Source organism: Astyanax mexicanus, chromosome 11, assembly GCF_023375975.1.
Source record: "Astyanax mexicanus isolate ESR-SI-001 chromosome 11, AstMex3_surface, whole genome shotgun sequence".
Lineage (NCBI taxonomy): Eukaryota > Metazoa > Chordata > Actinopteri > Characiformes > Acestrorhamphidae > Astyanax > Astyanax mexicanus.
Window position 1 is genome coordinate 11795010 of NC_064418.1, and position 21130 is coordinate 11816139.

At 37.9% G+C, this 21130-nt stretch overlaps 1 protein-coding gene across 3 annotated transcripts in view; it reads right to left on the reverse strand.

Moving 5' to 3' along the window:
• Nucleotides 1-3042: 3042 nt before the first annotated feature.
• epb41l5 (erythrocyte membrane protein band 4.1 like 5) overlaps nucleotides 3043-21130 on the reverse strand; it is a 52972-nt gene continuing 34884 nt past the window's right edge. Inside the window, exons 17-26 of one of the 3 annotated variants that reach the window (XM_007260570.4) lie at nucleotides 16323-16477; nucleotides 15155-15243; nucleotides 14277-14405; nucleotides 13650-13714; nucleotides 12919-13035; nucleotides 9886-9967; nucleotides 8609-8686; nucleotides 8425-8487; nucleotides 7236-7363; nucleotides 3043-6025 (exon numbers count right to left, since the gene is read on the reverse strand). In XM_007260570.4, coding sequence (XP_007260632.3) covers nucleotides 5959-6025; nucleotides 7236-7363; nucleotides 8425-8487; nucleotides 8609-8686; nucleotides 9886-9967; nucleotides 12919-13035; nucleotides 13650-13714; nucleotides 14277-14405; nucleotides 15155-15243; nucleotides 16323-16477 — 973 coding nt within the window. In that variant the 3' untranslated portion in view covers nucleotides 3043-5958. Of the gene's footprint in view, nucleotides 6026-7235; nucleotides 7367-8424; nucleotides 8488-8608; nucleotides 8687-9885; nucleotides 9968-12918; nucleotides 13036-13649; nucleotides 13715-14276; nucleotides 14406-15154; nucleotides 15244-16322; nucleotides 16478-21130 lie in introns of all 3 variants that reach the window. The other 2 variants (XM_007260569.4, XM_007260573.4) reach the window with 2 other exon arrangements.

The following is a 21130-nucleotide window of genomic DNA, read 5'->3' on the forward strand; positions in this document are numbered from 1 at the left end:
TTAACCCGGCAGCACTGCACACATGGCATACATAAAGTACGTCACAGTGTAGAAAGGGTAGAGTCAGGACACACACAAGCACTCATGACCTAACAATCAGTTTTGCATATCTATTTGCATTTTCTGTCATAAAACGACACAAATAAACAATAACACAGGTTAAACACACACACACTCCGTCTCTCTCTCTCTCTCTCTCTCTCTCTCAAATACACACAAGCTCTATTCAGGCTGGATTAATTTATTAGGGATCTGTAATAAAATGTTAATGTCTCTTCAGTGATAACCTAAATAATCACTGGATGTTTCTCCTGCCTCAATGTTTGCATTATGCTGTCATGTGATCACAACTTTTTCAGTTGATGGGAAAGTAAAGATCTAACAACATTATGATTATATTTTCATTTTGTGATCAAGCAAATGTTAGTTTAGGAAAGTGTTCTTTTTGTAATGTTAGAACATTTTCCTTTTTCAATTAAAAAAAGTGTTAATTTCAGATAATTCCAGCAGGGTGATGGAGTTTGGTTTCAGAATTTTTTTTTGTAATTGAGAAATTACTAGCTTCACAGCATTTTCTTTATTTACATGATTCATAAAGATTTGGTTAAGCAATTTAATTTCAAAAGGTTTAGTTTTGTTTTGACATATTTAGGTTTAGAGCATTTTCTTTTTGAGATTACATTTCTTTTTCAGGATTTTAAATTGTTTGTTTCTATAATTTTTTGTTTGTTTCTTTTAGAAAGTTTCCTTTTCTTAATTTGGAAAGTTTTGCAGTTTGGTAAGTTTTAGACTTCAGAAAAAGTTTTAATTTCATTAATTCAAAGTGTTTTAATATGTACTGAAGGATCTTGGAGTTGTGTTAAATGCTGCATAGACTGTGAGATGAGTGTCCAGCCAGAAATGAAAGATCTGAGCACTCTAGCTGAGTTCAGAATACGGGAATGAGGGAGAATAACAGACATAGCTGATCTGACTGGAAATAAACCCAATCCTGTACAAATACAGCTATAGAGAGCACACACACATACAGTGCTTATATCAGGCCTTATATCACTGAATCAGATGATGCACCACTTTATCTCTGTGTGTGCATACATGAAGGGTTTATGTATTTACTACATGCAAATACAAAACAGAGTAAACACAAAACACTGCACTGACTTTAGACTTGATATAACACAGTGGATCAATACCAGCAGATGACATGTCTCTCCAAACCATCACTGATTGTGGAAACTTCACACTAGACCTCAAGCAGTTTGGACTGTGTGTCTCTCCACTCTTCCTCCAGACTCTGAGATACTGATTTCTGGATTTTCATTAACTGTAAGCCATAATTAACAACAACAAAAGAAATAAATGCTTAAAATAGATAACTCTGTGTGTAATACACCTATATAATATACGAGTTTCACATTTTCAACTGAATTACTGAAATAAAGTAATTTTTAAATAATATTTTAATAAACGTTTTTGAGATGCACCTGTATAGTGAAGGCTGTGCTGAGTGGATGGTTGGTCACTTCTGAGTTCTGAATCAGGAGGAGGCTGATGATCAGACTCTTCCCCTGAGGACTGGAGCTCCCTCTGCTGGAGTCTCAGAATCTCAGTGCACTCACTCACCCTGACCCTCAGACTGACAGAGGAGAAAAAAACACTTATAAAAACGGTCATTTCTGAACTATTGAAAATTTAAAAAATATATATGAAAAATAATGATTTATGTTTTTAACATATAACTAAAAAAATAGATTAAATTTTTTTTAAAAATAAAATAAAAATAAATAAATGTTACTAATTGACTAAATTTATAAATTGATATTTTAAAAATACTTTTTTTTACTAATATATAAAAATTATTATATAAAAATACAGGTAACACTTTACAATAAGGACACAATAATGACCAGAATTTACGACAGATTGCCTCAACTAATGATTAATTGTTAATAGTTAAGACATTATAAATCATTACTAATTTTAACTAATGTTTCAATTTATTATTATTAACAACATACTTAAGCTTTAAATTTAAGGATGTTTAGTAATGTCTGAACTAGCGTCATTTAATAATTAGTTAATTATTATAATTAACAGCATTCTTAAGCTTTAAAATTGATAAATGTTCAGTAATGTCTTAATGAATGTCAATTAATAATTAGTTGTGAATTTACTGAACCATTTAACAATCAAAATCAAAATAAGTAATAATAAATAATAAAAAATAAATATTAAAGAAATAATAAAATTGATAGTATGATTGTAATTAAAACACTGCTAATGGGAAAATATAAACAGTCAATGGAAAACAGAAATGTATTAAATTTATTAAACAGATTTATTAAAACCAGGATTTGATATTTTAACTAGGGACTTTTTAGGGGAAAATGAAAATGTATGAAGAATATTAGAAATCCTTTTATAAAATAAACACATTGTAAAATTGCATACATGTAAAGGATTTTTTATTAATTTTATTAATAAGGAAATATTGTTTATAAATAAATTAACTGAATGTAGAGCTTTCTTACTGCTTCACTGTTTCTTCAGTGATGGCTTCGAAAATCGAAAATATTGCTTAAATATCGCTTAAAACATTTTTTAAAATCTTTTTTTGATAGTCATCGTTGTGTTCTGAATATTTTACAGCAGCTTGGGGGTTAAACTGGACTGACGTAGCTTCGGTGTACGAGGGGACCAACCCCAAACTGTTCCCGCAAAGTTGAGAGCATGAAATTGTCCATGAAGTATTAAGATATTCTTTCACTTGAACTAAGGGGCCGAGCCCAACTCCTATAAACCAGCCCCACATCATAATGATCCCCACCTCCACCAAACTGTACACATGCACAATGCATTCAGAAAAACACCGTTCTCCGGGTAACCACTAATCCCAGACTCCAGAGAACACGTCTCCACTACTCTACTCTAGAACACTACTCTCCATTGGTGCTTCGCTTTTTTTTTTTTTGATGATATTGGCATCCGTGCATGTGGTAAGTGTAAAGACCTTTATCAATAAAGTGAAACTGGAGACAGCGGTACTGTTAAAATACATCTTTACTTAAAGAACATCCTACATCATACAAAACGACTGAAGCCGTACTACTCAGAGTTCTTCAGCTGGTGAACACGTACAGACCTCTACACGTGTCATTAGTGACCTCTACAGCAAACTACAGGAAGTGAAACAGAGTGCTCATAAAAAACAGAGGAAGAGATGAGGAATAAATTAAAAGCTGGACAGCTTCAGAAACACTGACAGTACTGGTGATCTCGCACTGCTGAAACAGAACTGATGAGGTGACTGATATAAAATCTCTCAGCTAAAACACGACTCCAGAAAATCAATGAAGATTATTTAGCAAGCTCTCTTCTCCAGCACGACTTCACTGGGTCTGAACATGAGCTCCATCGGCTGCATCGATACTGTGCTGTGCATTTTACAATGAGAAAGAACAGAGATGCACCAACATTCATTATTTGTCTGAAATCAAACTAAATTTTACATTGAATGAAAGCTCATATCATATAAGTTTTTAAGGGTTTTCATAGAGTTTAGCAACTTTTTCAACAATGCATAAATTAGAAAGCCTAAATGCATTTCTGTTTTGGTTTTAAAAAAAAATATCACTGCCCTGTATAAATTATTGTTTTTTGTTTTTTTTTACTTATCAGAACAAACAAAAATTTTGCCATTTTGATTCAATTAATTTTGGTTGTTAAACATTTGGTGCATCCTTTCAAACTATTTCAAAAGAACCTGGAAAATACTTGAAACACACTGATAATAGAGGTCAATTGGTAGCTCCTGAAATTAACTAACACAAGTTAATATGTTAGATAAGCATTGTTTTGTAGATTATGTTGTTTAAAGGGGAAATTCTGTGTAAAATGGACTTGGGGTGTAGTGAAACACGATTATGAATATGAACTTTTGTCAAATAGTCCAACTCAGTTCACCACCAGCATCCCAAAATACAGCACTTTCAGCCGAAGCTCACAACAGGCTCACAATGCTAGAGATAGGGGCATAATGTTTCCTATGCAAAAAAAAAAATGTATTTTTAATATTTTCATATTTTTACTGTTTCACGTGGCATATTTTACAAATTTGACATCATACTTGCATCGTGTTAAATATAAAAGCTGTGTGTAAAGTTAAAGGGGGCTGGTTAATATTCCTTTAAACAAACTTAGAAATGAAATGTAAAGGAAACAATTGCCTGCACGTCACTTTAAATTGTGTTTAAATTTAATAATCTAGTATTTGAGAATCGCTCATATTTGAAAACAAATCAAAGCTAACCCTCTATAGCTTTTTTATATAAAAAAAAATTATCCCACATTTTTATGAGCTTGTATTTTTGTGCTTCTGTTCATGTATCACTCAAAAACAACAAGAAGCACTCACTGCTTTAGCATCACTGCCCTGTGATCTACCAGCATAATTCAAATAAAAAAAATAATTAAAGATCCCTGTTTTAGGAGGTAAATGAAAACAAAAGAGCCTTTAGATGCTTTAAAACTGTCTTTCAAATATGAAAAAGTGATTATAGTGCCATAGATGGTTAATTTCTCTATATTTCTCAATATTGCCTAATAAAATTAGTTTCATCCTGTTTTATAGATTGTAATATTCCAAATTTCTGGAGTCATTAAATATTTTTATCTTATTTTCTGCCAATTAATCATGTCTACTATCAGTTTTGTGTTTGTGTTTTCTGTCCATTTCCCAGAAGAGGAAAATGTGGAAATAACGGTCTGAGCTAAACAGCAACACAATACAAACACAGCAGATAAGAGATCAGGTTGGAAAACACCAGAAATGTTCCTTTTTAATATCAAGAGTTCTTTTTATTTACTGTATTCTGTATTTACAGAGATGTCCAGCTGCTGGTTGAGGAACCAGTGTTGCTACAGATGTTGCTACAGTTCTACACAGATAGCAACACATGCTAACAGAGTATATAAAGAAAGGTTTTACCAGCTCTGAGGGCTGTGTAGAGGTAACTGCAGACAGACTGTGTGTGTGTGTGTGTGTAATCAGTGTATTCAGTGCTGCCCCTGGGTCTCACTGCTCCAGGTGGTCAGCTTTCAGACAGTGTTGAGACTACGTAACGATTATCATCATCATCATCATCATGCACCGCTATTGAAAATCCAGTGAACAATGCAACAATGCAACAATGCAAAAAGAGTGACAACTTACTGCGGAGGATTCTAGACTTTACAATTATGAACTGATAAAATAAGGCAGGTCATAATGCAGCTACAGCTCTGACGAAGATAAAAACAGCATCGATAAAACAATCAAACAATTTAAATGGCTCAATGACTGCATGTCGTTCCAGTGCTACATAATAAGGTGGTCCTCTAATGGAATATTGTACTTAAAAGCTTAATACTGATTTCTATTTAAGGTAAATAAGATAAAAGAAAGCAAAAAAAATAAAAAATAAAAAGGTATAGAAAGGACTAAGTCAGTTCTATAAATTAATATCTCCAGTGTTGGTAGATGGTCTGTAGTGATCCAGCAAAGGTGGCTCTTTTTCACAGTGATCTAAACTACATGAAGTTTGAGAACAGCACAGCAGGTGGCAGAGCAGCACCTGTAAGTTCGCCTCATCGGACAAGAGTCAAGAGTTTCCCCCAACGACCAAACGGAAGGCCTTCTTCCAACTCTGCTGACCCCAGAACAGCTGCAGCCACCCAAAATCCCAAAATCCCAAATTCTCCAAATCCTCAAATGCCAAAATCTCAACAGTGTTCAGTCCAGAGGTTGGTCCTAGCGAGGCAGATCCAGGGCCAGGGCTTAAAGGCACCACGCAAAGCCAGCAAGCACTAAAAGGTGGATCCACAGTGTTCCAGAGTCCAGCTGGTAACATCATGTCTACTGCGCCTGGTGCTTCACGTCCCTCTGAGTGCAGGAATGCCCTAAGCTGGAATGTAGTGTCCTCAGAGCTCAGTGGTCAGCAGGCCCTTGGGCTTGTTGTTGTCTTCCTTGGGTGGGTGAGCCACAATGCTGTGAATAGAAATGGACATATGCATTTAGTAGAAAATGTATTTGTTAAACAAACCAAAATTACTCTTATCTGGGGCTAGTAACTCTAAAGAAGTCTTGCTCTTTCTTTCCTGGGGCGGTCCTGATGAGTGCCAGTTTCATCATAATGCTTTTGATGGTCTTTGAACGTGACTGCACTTGATAGGTTCAAAGTTCTTGTATTTCTTTGGGATTGACTGACCTTTTTTACTTTAGTTGAGTTGTTCTTGTCGTAATATGGATTAGAACATAACTCATATAGAGCTATTCACTGTATACCAGCTCTACCTCTTCACAACTTTACAACTGATGCTCTCAAACACATTAAGAGACAAGAAATTCAGGAAATTAACTCTTGATAAGTTCATCACAGCTGTTAACTGAAAGCCTGAATTCCAAGTGACTCTACCTCATAAAGCTGACTGAGAAAATCCTGCCAAGCCAAGATGTGCAAAGCTGTTTGAAAAATCTAAAATGTAAAACTTAATTCTGGTTTGTTTAACACTTTTTTTGTTTAATTAATAATTCCAAAAGGTTTTTCCTTCATGGTTTTGGTGACGTTAGTATTAGTCTTCAATTCAGAACATCTTAAAATAATGAGAAAAAATAAAATAAAAAACACAAAACTGAAGACGTATCCAAACTTTTGACTGGTACTGTATATAGAAAATAAATGATGCAAACTGAAAAACCAAAGTCGCTGGGACACTCCAGCCAAAAGTCTTGAGACCAAAATCATGAGACATGAATATGTAAACTGACCAGATAAAGTGTTACCCCGGCAATGGTTTGGTAACGCCAAACCCTGTATAACTTAATGTGTTATCTTGTGAGTGAGTCTAAACACTGGACAGAGTGCTCATGGCAAGGTAACATGAATCATCGTAGTTGGAACAGGGTCTGACACTGAGCACCATATCGATGGCACATTCCATTTCACAATGGATCGTGACCGGCACTGATCGACATCACCATAGGAGTGATGATCGGGGGGAAAAAGCGCCATCTACCCACCCAGAGAGAGCAAGATCAATTGTGCTCTCTCAGGGCCCCAGCAGCTGACGACAAGCTGCATAACCAGGATTCAAACCAGCAATCTCCCGATCATAGCGGCATCGCTTAGGACCACTGGGCACCCAACTGTGGAATATTTATTAAAACTACATGGGAAGAAATCATGGCGAACACAAACCTGGTGGCAATCACATTATGAGTGTGAGAGAGATGAGGGAGGGAGGCAAGAGCGCCCCCTTCAGGATGGTGAGGGGTCATCTTTGCTGCAGAATCATGCTCTAGGAGGCCGTTAGTAAAGGTGCCGGTCTGCTAGAGAAGGGCAAAGAAAGGTGAGAGGGTTAGGAGGTCGCTAGGGGTCACTACGAGAGAGAGAGAGCACTGAAAAGTGAGAAGAAGAGATGATTGGTTGGAATTCTTGTCTATTTTTTTTTAGAATCATCCCAAATGTCTCTAGAACCAAACTGGATAAAGAGATTTCAAAACAAATCACAAAAAACATTGAAGTGTTTATTTATTGATCTAAAAAAGCCAATATTAAATTCGGAAATTCTGAAAATATACCAGATAATCCAATATACCATACCTTTCTTTTCAAAGTTATTATTATTAAAAAAGTGATTTAAAAAAAACCCAATAAAAAATCAAAACACAGAATTCCAGCCTAAGAAACTGTTAAGCGCAACTGTTAAGCATGGGGGGTGGCAGCATCATGTTCTGGTAACACAATGCTGCCTCAAGTCAATGAAAGCCTGACAACAAATTATAATATCCAAATTGCTCCAACATTTTGAAGAGGAATGATCATCATAAAGATATTGCTACTCATCAGGGTGACTAGAGTTAATAAAAGTAAGTTTTTCAGAAAGAATTGTTCAATAAATAAATGTAAAAACTACAATGTTTATCTACTACTCCTTTGTTTATTGGAATCTTTATCCAGTGTAATAGCTTGTGTTAAAGATCAAGTAGAAATACAAAAAAATAAAACACCACAATACATTGTATTGTGTTTACAGAACAATTGTGCACGTGTTCCTGTATAATTAATATCTTTAATATTAAATTTACAATGTAAAAACACACTGAGAAAGAGGTGAAGTGGTGTGCCCAAACGTTTGACCCGTATTGTGTGTAAAACAAGCTGCAAATAAAAACTACTGGGTCTCATAAAAGTGTAAAACTCTTCCGCTCCATATGCTTAAACTAATTAAGCAGCCTTTAAAAATCATTTCTTATTCAATAAAAGGAAACGCTGCTCTTTAAATTAAACATATGGAGTGTTAGAGTGGGCCTTTATTACTGAGATTAAACACTACTGTTAGATCCTGTTGAGCACTTTAAGGAGCCTCTCGGCAGCCTGAACTCACTGTAGCTGCTGGAATGATCCACCGCGGGGTGATGATGGGCTTGGGCGGCTGCACCTGCGGGAGCTGTAAGGAAGGGCATAACAGCACTTGAGTTTTCATCCTTACACTGCAATAAAACATGAAGAAATAAATAAAGCATGGGAATGAGACAGGACATTAAGTAGCAGTGCGTTCAGGGACTTACTACTGGGGTGGGATCTGTGAAGTCTATCAGGTTTTCACTCTGGGGGGGCGCATGTGCCTCCTGCTCCTCAGCTTTGCCCTGCGTTAGGAAAAACAAGCGTGTAAACTTGGAAGGCTACATTTATATTAGGGGTATGCCATATTACATTGCACACAATAACATTACCAAAAGAATGTACACATCCTAATATACGTATATCCTGATATACAAAAGATACATTTCCTAATATTGCAATATTAAATATTCTTGAAAGCAGTTTTGTTATTCACTGTATGTACTTGTATTTAATTGATTGCAGTTTATATGCATGCACTTTTTTGTAAGATGTTTGTTGTTTAATTTTTTTTTACACTATATGGTGCACCAGATTTTAAGGTGCCATTAGGTGCTTCTGTTAAGCATGGGGGTGGCAGCATCATGTTGTGGGAATGAAAGTCTGACATCAAATTATAATATCCAAATTGCGCCAGCATTTTGAAGAGGAATGATCATTATAAAGATGTTGCTACTCAACAGGGTGACATGAGTTATTGAAAGTAAGTTTTTCAGAAAAAAATGTTCAATAAATAAATGTAAAAACTACAATGTTTATCTACTACTACTTTGTTTATTGGAATCTTTATCCAGTTTAAGAGCTTGTGTTAAAGATCAAGTAGAAATACAAAAAAATAAAAAACACCACAATACATTGTATTGTGTTCACAGAACAATATCGCATGTGTTTCTGAATAACTAATATCTTTAATATTAAATTTACAATATAAAAAAAAAAAAACACTTTTTTTTCAAGATATTTTTGTTGAATTTTTTATGTATTTATTTTTTTTATACATTTATATGGTGCACTAGATTTTAAGGTGCCATTAGCGGCTAATGCTAATGCTGCTCCAGCAGTGCTAGCTGGGGTTAGCAGCAGGTTACAGGCCAATACGATAATACTCACATCTGAATGGCAACAGAACCAGCTTTTATTCTCTTCTAAACCTTCCCTAAGAACTAGAAGCTGTTATGGTCGTAAAGCAGGGTCAAACTCTCTATTAATATTTGTGATTTGAAGATGAAGAACTCTACAAATGATTTCTCATAGTGTGTAAATAAAGCAGAATGAATAAAAACTAATGGAGGACAACCAGCCATAAAGCCATCTCCTTCACTGTTAGCCAAGTTCACATTTTTGGATGCACTTTATGGACGGATGACTGCCAGACGCTGAGTGATGTGCTGCAGAAGTGCAGCAGCTGGACTGCTGTGGTCTGGCACACAGAGGTTTTTGTTACCTTGGCTGGATGGGCTTCATTCACTGGCTCTACTGGTAAGCTGGCCACAGAAGAAGCAAACTCGTCCCCTTTCACTTCAAGGCTGAGGAGAGACAACAACACACACACACACACAGACACACAGACCTTAGATCACATTTTAATCATTTCATTAAAGAGGCCTGTGATTTTTGTTTAATCTACTAGTGACTTGAACCACACTCCCAATACACAGAACCCACAGACACAATTGTTCAGAACACAGCAAACCTAGAAGATGAAAGATGAAGTGAGAATTTCCTTTAAACCATCGGTTAAACATGGTGGAGGCAGTATTATAGCCAACAGAACCTGGTCATTAGGGCTTACTGATGCAGTTAAGTTCAGCTAAGGTCCAGTTTGTTTTAAAGAAAGTAGAGAATGGACAGAAGAGATGGTAGAGGCTAAAGGTACATCAGAAGAGAAAGAGGCAGCTTATTTGTTTCTTTCTTTTTTTTTAAAGCCACTCCATCAAACTGCAGTGTTATTCAGGAGTTTCAGATTAGTTCTGCAGCACTGAGGCTAGAGTAGCATTAACATTAGCCGCTAACTGTTATTTCCCCGTTCAAAGGGGATATTATCAGCCAGTAGCCTGCTGGAGCAGCATAAACATTACCTGCTAACCACGCTCGCTATTTCCCTGTTCAGAGGTGAGTATTATCAACCTGTAGTCTGCTCCTTACCCGGCTAGCCCTACTGGGGTAGAAGCGCTGAAAAATGTGCTGAAAAATGGTTATTTCGGTGAGTAAATTGCTTCAGATTATTTAAAGTAAGCTTAGATTCACAAATTTCTGGATTCACAAAAGGCTGGAGTATTAGCATTACCCGCTAATTGCGCTCGCTATTTCACCGCTCAGAGGGGAGTATTATCGGCCTGTAGCCTGCTCCTATCCCTGGCTAGCACTGCTGGAGCTGTTAGCTGCTAATGCTAATGCTCCAGCCTTAGTGCTGGAGAAATTTGTGAATCTAAGCTTACTGTAAATAAACCGAAGCACTTTACTCACACAAATAAACATTTTTCAGCGCTTGTTTGACTTAATTTTAAAGTCTTTTTTTTATTACAGTTTTGTTTACTTACTTTTTAGCTTTACATAGCTACCCCCCCACCACCCCCCAGTGGCGAGACCTGCTGAGATAGAATTTTCTTATAAATGTGTCTTAAAATGCGCCATATAATCTAGTGTGCCTTATGTAAGAAAATAGACCAGGAAATAGATGTTCATTGATGGTGCGACTGGTGCGAAAAATACAGTTTAATAAATCTTGGAAACATTATTTTCCATGTATTTATACTTTGACCATTTCTATATATCTGCAAGTCGTCAATACACTAATTCCCCAACAGAAGCTCGAGATTCTCCTGTGTGCAGTCCTGAAACACTAGGCTTTTAATTACTCAGCATGTGGGTTATTCACCAGCCCCGCTCACATCTGCTCCCCTCCTGCCAGTTTACAGATAATTAAACCAGCAATTCAAGCTGCTGGAAGAAAGCAGAGAAAAAGTAGAGCACATTAACATCCACACAATGGAGAATTTATTCAAATCCGGAGCGCTTAGTCAGAGCGGTGACGTGTGCAGGGTGTATATACGGGGACCGCAGCTCGTTCTCCGCATTACAGCCTGTGTGTTCCCTCGTTTCCTTCATCTTGGTGAAGGTATGTAGCTACCTTTACTTTGTCAGGGTGAATATCAGCACTGAGCAGACAATGGTCACTGTAGAGCAGATATTGCCTAATTGTACTGTGTTTATCTGCTGCATCAGAGCACACTCTAGTTATGTAAAGACAACAAGTATCCAGGCAGAACTTGAATCACGTGACATGACCGTGTGCAGTGCACTGAGTCACTATTCCTCTAGATGGCAACAAAGAGCTGGAAATGGTTCAAATGTCTTGGTTTTCAATCTTATAAGCTCATAGAAAAGACCTGAACACAAGGCTGTTTGAATTAGATTAGCATTAGTTTAGACAGATAGAAGAAACAGGGGTTGGACAATGAAACTGAAACACCTGGTTTTAGACCACAATATAATTTATTGTGGTGACGGACAGTATTGGTGGAAACATGAGAGATGAGGTGCACATTGAATTCTGCGTGATTTGAGCAGCCGTGGTTTTATGTATTTTTTTGGATACAATCCGGGTTAGCACCCGAACATCCCTTTCAGACAGCTTCCTCTCGCGTCCACAGTTAATCCTGTTGGATGTGGTTGGTCCTTTTTGGTGGTATGCTGACATTTCCCTGGATACCGTGGCTCTTGATACATCGCAAAGACTTGTCTTGTTCACAGATGTGCCAGCAAGACGTGCACCAACAATTTGTCCTCTTTTGAACTCTGGTATGTCACCCATAATGTTGTGTGCATTGCAATATTTTGAGCAAAACTGAGCTCTTACCCTGCTAATTGAACTTTCACACTCTGGGGCGGGGTTATTTAAATGAGTGGGCTGTGTTTCCACAGTCCACGGTCTTTCTCCATCCTCTGGTCTCTACTGCGCAGACTCGGGTATCAGGATCACCAACATGGCGAAAGATTTTGGGTTCATTTTCATTGAATGAATGGGAACGGCGACATGACGTCCATCTTTTTTACAGTCTGTGGGTTAGCGTATTTTCTCAATCTGCCATTCACAGTTATCTACAGTTACAGTCCAGTTGGGCAGCACAGTATTTTCAACTAAAAACAAACACAACTACACAGTTTCTCATTCAAATAAATGTTTGTACAACCCTAGCAACAGAAGACGCCTCAGGTATCAGTCACACTAAAGCATCCCCGACTTCCGTCCTCCAGCAGGGGGAGGACCAGGTGCCTCCTTTAATCTGAGTGTGCCCCAGATTCAGCCCCACGCTCCACTGTCTCCACCACTGACCCAGCAGGATTACTCACATATACACTACACTACTTCTTAATAAGTACACACACACACACACACACACACACACACATGTGCACACACACACAGTGGTCTTTTGTGACTGTGCTGTTTTTTTTTGTTTTTTTTTGGACTGACCTGCTGGACGGCTGCAGGACAGGCTGCTTTAGAGCCTCCCTGGGCTCCTGCCGCTCTGCAAAGCCGCTCACCGTCAGAGAGGAGGTGCTGCCCATCCGCCCACCACGTCCCTTCAGCCTGAGACAGAGAGAGAGAGAGAGAGAAAGAGAGAGAGAGAGAAAGATACATATTACATAAAAATGTTCAATTTAATCCTGTGACAAAGTTTACAAAGACCATACAGAGATATAACACAGTGACATTTACTGATGTGTTAAGAAGATAAATAACTTCACTCACCACCTCCTTACCTCACCAACACACACTTCACACTTGCTAACAAGCTGTACGTTAAACTCAACACATGAAAATACTCTCCATTAAAAAAAAAGCATTAAACTTGCCTTAAAGTATTAGAATACAGTAAAAAAAAAAAAAAAAAAAAAAAAAGATTCTACTCTGCCAGCCCTAAACTCCACAACACTACACTGTTATTACTATAGCCTCCCCTCTCAAAAATAGAGGGAACGGTCAGCTAAAAAAAATATCATAATTTTCACACTGAATATTGTTGCATTCAATACAATTATTATTTTTTTTTTAGCAATTTACCCCATTAAATTCTGCCAATTTAAAAGTGTGAAGAAGAAAAAGTGTGATTAATCACAATACTTTTTTAAAATCAACTGACTCCCCTAATTTATAACAAATATTTTTCCAGCTTTCCTAGAGTTCGTCATCGATCATCTCACCTGGCTGCTGCTTCCTGCAGGTTACAGTTCTTTTCTCCAGTTGCTCCTGCCTCCTCTTTCACACCCTGAACAAAGACAATCCACATTTGTACAGTTAAGTCACGTAAGTTTAGTTTTAAGAAAAACGACAAAGAACTTGTTCTGTTCGTTTTGATCATTTTCTTTTAACATTATTAATAATCATTAATATCATTATTTTTTTGTAAATACATTTTTTAAAACCTTTGTAACCAAATTACGAGATGAACTCACTAGGCCTGTCCTAGTGAACTGACTGATGATGATTTATTTGTTAGCTCAAAATAGCTTTTCTTTGTCAATAAATGGAACACACAAATATTTTTAGATCAAATTTCCATGACTTTTACAAAACTTTCTGGGTATTTATTTTTCACATTGTAGTTTTATTTAAAAATTACTGGATGTCACATGAGCAAACTCCTGAATACAAGAAATGATTATCATAAAAAAAAATGTGATTTGAAAATTATTCATATCTGTGCTCAAGCATCTTAGAGCACATATGAAGCACTGGATATATTTTACCTTTAAAATAAAGAACAGCCTTATTCTGTGCGGTGTGTGTGTGTGTAAGAGTGTGTGTGTAAGAGTGTGTGTGTATGTTACCCTGAGTGCAGCCTCTGCCTGGGCTTTCAGGATGTTGCTCTTGAGCTCATCTGGAGCGGTCAGCTGACTCAGCGCTGGACTGCTGCCCACGCTGCTCAGACACTTATCTGTAAGCTTCAGCACATCCTCCTGAATGAACACACACACACACACACACACACACACACACAAGTGTCACTGGCCTATGAGCTGAGCTTGTCAACCCCTAATAATCTGTAATCACTAGGCCGTTCACAATAATTACACTATCAATGTTTCGTACAATATATTAGTATGACCTCAATGTCACCCATTGTGTTTATATAGGAATGATCATCAATATTTGTGACAGTTACGCTATCCTGTTCTCTCGTCTGTCTTGGTTTCTGAGGCTGAGGTTGGTAAGGCTTGGTCTTTCTTACCTGTAGTGGTCCTGATGAGGGCCAGTTTCATCACAACGTTTTTGACAATCTTCGCAACTTCAATTGAAGATAATTTCAAAGATCTTGAAATTTTTCAGATTGACTGATTTTATTTCTTAATGTATTTTTTCCCTTTATTTAGTTACCTCTTCACAACTTTACAACTGATGTTGTTTAGCACAGCTGTTAACTGAAAGCTGAAAATTCCAGGTGACTCTACTTAATAAAGCTGCCTGAGAAAATCCAGCCAAGATGTGTAACACTGTTATCTAAGCAAGAGGTGCCTAAAATATAAAACATATTCTGTTTTGTTCAATAATTTCATAGTTTGGATATCTTTAGTATTAAGCTACAATGCAGAACATTTTAAAATAACAAAAAAAAAAAAACACTGAATTAAAGGTGTGTCCAAACTTTTGACTGGTACTGTATGAGGCAGACAGGCTCCACCACGCTGTTCCGGGCGGCTGCACTGACCTGGTTGTTCATGTTGAGGTTGATGTTGGAGCGAGAAGCAGAAACCGGCGCACTCTCGATCTCCAGCTGCTTCAGCCGAGCTGCAGCTTCTGAAAGCACAGCAGACACACACACACACTCAGCATTAACCAACCACTCAGCTCACTCAGACACACCGAGACCCTCAGAGTGGAGAGGACCGGGGGAGGTGATGTGAAAAACAGAGAGCATGACAATGCATGTTACATGTCATGAAAATATCTGCGACTCATGTTTAATGTTTTAGAAGCTGGTTTCAGTTGCATTACAGATGCTGTCCTTCAGTAACCTGTCAGATTGAAACAGTGCCAAAAAAGCAATGGAGCAGAAAATGCCGAAAAATAATTATTATATTATTACTACTAAATAATAATATCTGATCTCATAATTTGCTCATATTTTCTTACAGCCATGATAACTTCTTGTTCTCAAATTATGTTATTTTATCAACTTGTTAAACCCTTAGTGATGAATGTGAGTGTGTGTGTACATGTTTTGGCAGCATTGTGAGAATTACATGTCCTCACAAGCATAGCGGTACGTCATAAACGGTCATTTATGAGGACTTTTTTACTCATTTTCTCCCAATTTAGCTAGGCTAATTGTCCCACTCATTCAGCTGCTGCTCAGCTATATAGCCACAATCACAGGTGATGCCACAACACAAGGAGGGTGAAGACGAGCACATGTAGAGTAGCCAGCGCGCTTGGAGGAAAGCGCAGAGTCTCGGTTCTGATTCATCAGACGCCATAAGCTGATCAACATCAACCTAGGAAGAACGCAATCTACAAACCCAGAGAGAGCAAGGCCAATTGTGCTCTCTCAAGGCTCGGGCAGCTGACGGCAAGCTGCATGACCTGGATTCGAACCAGAATCTCCTGATCCTCCTCAACGTCCCATTTATGAGGACATTTTGTTGTCCTCTGAACTTTGAAGGGCTTTTTTTTTTTTTTTTTTTTACAAACAATTGTACTTTAATTAGAAAATCTAAAGAAGACAAATTATTTACTTTGAGTAACTGAGGTTAAGGTTAGAGTTAGGTATAGGTGTAGAGGTAGTATAAACTGGCTACAATTATTATTATGTGAATGGACTGTCCTCACAAGGTTAGCAATGATAAAATATGTGTGTCTGGGTGTGTGTGTCTCACCTGTAAGTGTCAGGTTCTCCTCAGCAGCTGCACTTCGTGAAGGGTGAGCGGCACCAGGGCACAGCTCCTCCTCCAAACCCGCCGTTGCTATGGGAACGGGCACCAGGATGACCTCGTCCACGCACGTCTCGAGCAGGCCGGCCGCGGCGGCCATGCTGGGTAAAGAGGAAACAGGGAAGAAGGTGAGAACCAAACAGTTCCTGAAACACTTCTTTACTTCCACTCGTGTAATCATGTGTAAAGGAACTTACCTGCGGCAAAAGGTCCTGTGTTAAAAATCGCATAATTTTTTTTTTATATGTGGGGGGAAAAAAAAAAACTGTGTGAAAGAGCCTTAACAACTGGGGTTCTACCAAGATACGGAACAAAAAATATGTTATTGTATTTCTGTAACGGCTTTATCAGGTTTGCTGGCAGTGTTAAAATATATTTTTTGGACGGTTTGTAATTTTTTATTTTACTTTTTACGATTACAGAAAATGACTAAAATTTAAGGATTTCAATCATCAACCATTAAACAATAGAAGAAGAAAAAGAACTTGCAGCAGCATGGATGTAGCACATTACTCTAGTGACCCCTCTATCTTCTGTAACTGTAGAATAACTCTTATTGGTAAACAGAAATGAAAGAAATGACTCTTAAATTGAGTCAGATTCTGGCAGGGAAGCCAAATTTAAAACTTTAAAACAAAATTTTAAGACTTCCAGGTGTAACAATGGCCTAAATTCCATCACGGATTCAGCCTGATCAAAAAGAGAGATACTAAACCCCACCGGCAGCAGCTAAGAAAAAGCAAACCTCACTGAACACTCCTGATTCAGAAGCATGCCGAAATAAAGGAGTTGTTATCTAACAGAGCTGCATGCCTGCTGACCACACACACATGCATTCCTCTACAGCTCAATTAAAATCAAAAGACCACACACACACACACACACACACACACACACACACAGCCTGGAGCAGCACCATCAAATGCTTTCCGACTCCTACTCATTCTGACGTGTCCAGCAGCAGAGGCTCAAAGATAAGAACTTTCAGTCGTTCTTACTGTTAAATCCAATCCAACAGCACCAATCCTGAAACTTATGTCTAAAGTTGCTCTCAAAATAGTCATTTCCATAACCACATCCAAACAAGAGCTTTGCATGCAGCCAAGGCATGGACTTGATTTACTGGGACTTTATTATATTAATTTATTTGATTTGTGCAAAAAAAGACAGTCTTTTTATTATTGTCATCATGATTTCTTGTCATCATGATCTGAGTGTTTTACTTTCAAGAAAAACAGAACCCAAAACTTAAGAATACACTTTAATATTAATCACTAGTCACTATGAAATGCTTTCAAACCAAGGTGAGAAAAAGAAGTGTCCTTTGGTAAGAGTTTTACTGTAAAGCAGTTAGGGATAAGGTAGTTGAAGATCATTGGTAAAAACTAAATCTGTGCAAAACTAAAATTATTCTGATAGAATGTAACAGGACAAAATATCCTAAAAACTAGACTAGAACTGCACTGAAATGGATGGAAATAAACTCAAATGAAAAATCACTTAAATTAAAAAACATACAAATGCAAGATGGATTGATTGAATCGCGGCCCAGAGCACAATGACCCAACATCACCTGCCAAACACCAACATTCCAGTGCTGACCATTGTCTCTGGACTGTTTAGAACAATTCTAGAACAGTGTGAATACTGGGAGTAGTATTCTATAATAGTGTGAATATTGGGAGTATTCCAGAACATTGTAAATATGAATATGTGTAGTATTCTAGTATCAATAGGGTGAATATTCTAGAACAGGGATATTTTAAAATATTATATGGGGGAGTATTCTAGAAGTGTGAATATCGGGAGTATTCTAGAACACCATGAAGGGGAGGGACATTTCAGAACAGTGTAAATACTAGAAGTATTCTAGAACAGTGTGAATACTTGAGAGTATTCTTGAACACTATAAATGGGAGTAATATACCAGAACAGTGTAAATATTTGGAGTATTATAGAACAGTGATTACTGGGGTATTCTGAAAACACTAAGTATGGAAGGAATTTTCCAGAACATTTTAAATATTGGGAGTATTCTAGAACATTGAAAAGGGGAGGGATATTCTAGAACAGTGCATTCTAGAAGAGTGTGAACACTGGGAGAATTATTATTAATAGTGTGAATAAGGGGAATATTCTAGATCAGTGTGAATATAGGTAGAATTCTAGAGCACTATGAATGTGATGAATATTCTAGAACAGTGTGGATATTGCTGGTATTCTAGAGCAGTGCAAATGGAAAAGTGTAAATGTTTTAGAATACTCCCCCATTTTTTCAGAAATGTTAATATTGGGAGTATTTTTAAATGAACAGTGTGAATTGGGGAATATTCTAGAACAATGTAAATGCTAAAAAAACAATTGGGAATATTCTATACTAGTGTGCATGCTGGAAACATGCTGTTACGGTGCAAACGTTGGAAGTATTCAAGAACAGTGTGAATGGAAGAGGTATTTCTCGTAGAGTGTGAAAAGAAGTTAATGTGGAGAATATTCACAAACAATATAATTAAGGGGAACATTCTAGAATTCCATACTCAAATTCTAAGAACAATAGAGCAGTTTGAATGGGCACAACCATCACACAGGCATGGACAACAACTCAGTGTTTGGGTTTGCTGGTGTTTGTTGTGTAGAGGATTCTGAATCAGTGTGCTTTGAGTTCTAGATTATATCACTTTGTAGAACAGAACAAGCTCTATCAGTAATAAAATCCACTTTCAGTGTAAAGAGGAGGCTGAGTACAGGTCGAGTCACTTCTTTAGAAACTGTGAGGCAGCAGTAACAGTAAGGTGTCTCTGACAGCAGGCAGTACTCTCCTCAGCTGTCTGCTGTAAATCAGCCATCGTTCGTTATCTTGTCCACGCCCACGGCCGTGCTCTGGACAGTCTCAATCACGGGCTGGACGCTGAAGACCAAAGCAGGGTCTGTGGTTAAAGCCATGCAGGGGAACGCTCGAGCTCAGGCAGGTTCACTTCAGACTTGGTCAGAGAACACTGTGTCTTCCTGATCCAAGAGGAATGTGAGGTGGGCAGGGGTCCAGGCTGAAGGGGTGGAGCCAAACAGTCTCGCCAGTTGGGGAGGATGGGAGGCCTGAGTGGGAGGGGTTTTGGAGGAGTTAGGGAGGGTGTAGTGAAGAGGAGATGAAGATGATTGCTGAGAGGAATGCTGGACAGTCGGGGGAGTTTTGGACAGGACAGGAGGCAGGGAGAAATGAAAAAAGAATAGAATAGAAGTGGAAGGATTTTTTAGGAAATGAAGAAGAGCTGGACATGCTGAAAGATCAAAGAATGACCATCACTTGTCGTGATCTGGCATGAAGCTGCCCTGATACTTTCTTTCTTTTAAGTAATATTCGTAGCAGATTATAATTCTAAAGGTTTTAAAGGGTTATATTCTGTTCTGTATGGTATTGAAAAGGGTTCTATGGAACAAACACCAAAACATTTGAGAATTATCAATGTAGAGTAGAACTGTTTCAGCAGCAAGGATGATGCAATCATTTGTTGTGGTTCTATACAGAACCATACACTTCAACAGTAGATCACTGTAGAACCACGTTTTAAGGGTATACTAATGGTATACTGAAATTTTAGGTATGATAAAAATAGAGAAAATTGACCAATTATGACCTTTTGATCAAAAGCATCAAAATGACTAGTTTTGACCTAGGTTATTAAAGCTACAATACATATTAAAAAATGAGGTGCAGGATGTAAGGATGTAAGGATGTAAGGATGTAAGGTAACTTCACAGAGCACAGGGAAGTGATGAAGAACAGTGTGAAGAAACGTCCAGAGCAAATATTTTCAATAAGACAAAACATGTCAGCAAACAATGGCCAAAATACAGTGTATGCCATTTGCTTACCAGCCTTATTAGTTTAGATAAGGATTTGTGGGGGGGATCTGATTCACATTAGTGGTGCATGCTCAGAATTACTACTGTTAGTCAGCTCCCACGCAAAGAAAAGAAACCTGCTGACCAAGCAAGATACAGAAAAAGAGGCTTGAGATTCACTGCAGGGTTTCCCCAAACCAGTCTTTAAGAACCCAGCAAAGTCGGCAGAAACTGACAGAAAAACCCTGACAAACAGAACAGGAAACTATGAAGCAGCCACAGCCAAATGAGTGTCAAATGAAGACTGGATTGGTAGAAAGCCCCTCAGCACCAAGCTGTGGAGCAGTGGAACTGAACTCTCTGGAGTGATGGAATTCCAGTAGATTCTTGGAATTACGTATCTTTCTATAACAATGTCCCTTATCTCACTTTTAGCTTTTCCACCAAAAGAACTTAGGTTCTTGAACCAATTCCATTTCCAAGCAGCTTTATTGGAACCGTCAAAATGTCAAATCATACGTCATTAACATAGGGCATTGTACAGTGCCGGTGCTCCTGTACAACCAGACACGTTCACAGATATGGTCACGGTTTGCGCTGAAGAACCTAGTATTCTTCAATTTTACTTGCGAACAAACGTTTCTTGTTTGGGAACCTACTTTTGTTGGTGGAAACACAGCATACCGGTTTAAAATTAGGTTCGCCAAAACGGTGCTGATTCCACGTTGGTGGAAATGCGATATCTCTGATGATACTACCAGCACTGGATTATGGAGCACTGGGATGGACTTTATGCAAAGACTCAACTGATCGCCCAACATAAGTCCCCGACCTCAGTCCCAGATAATACCATCAGCACTGATCTCTAAATCAGTGGAACAGCTTTCTCTGAAATTATGGAGCTCCATCCAATA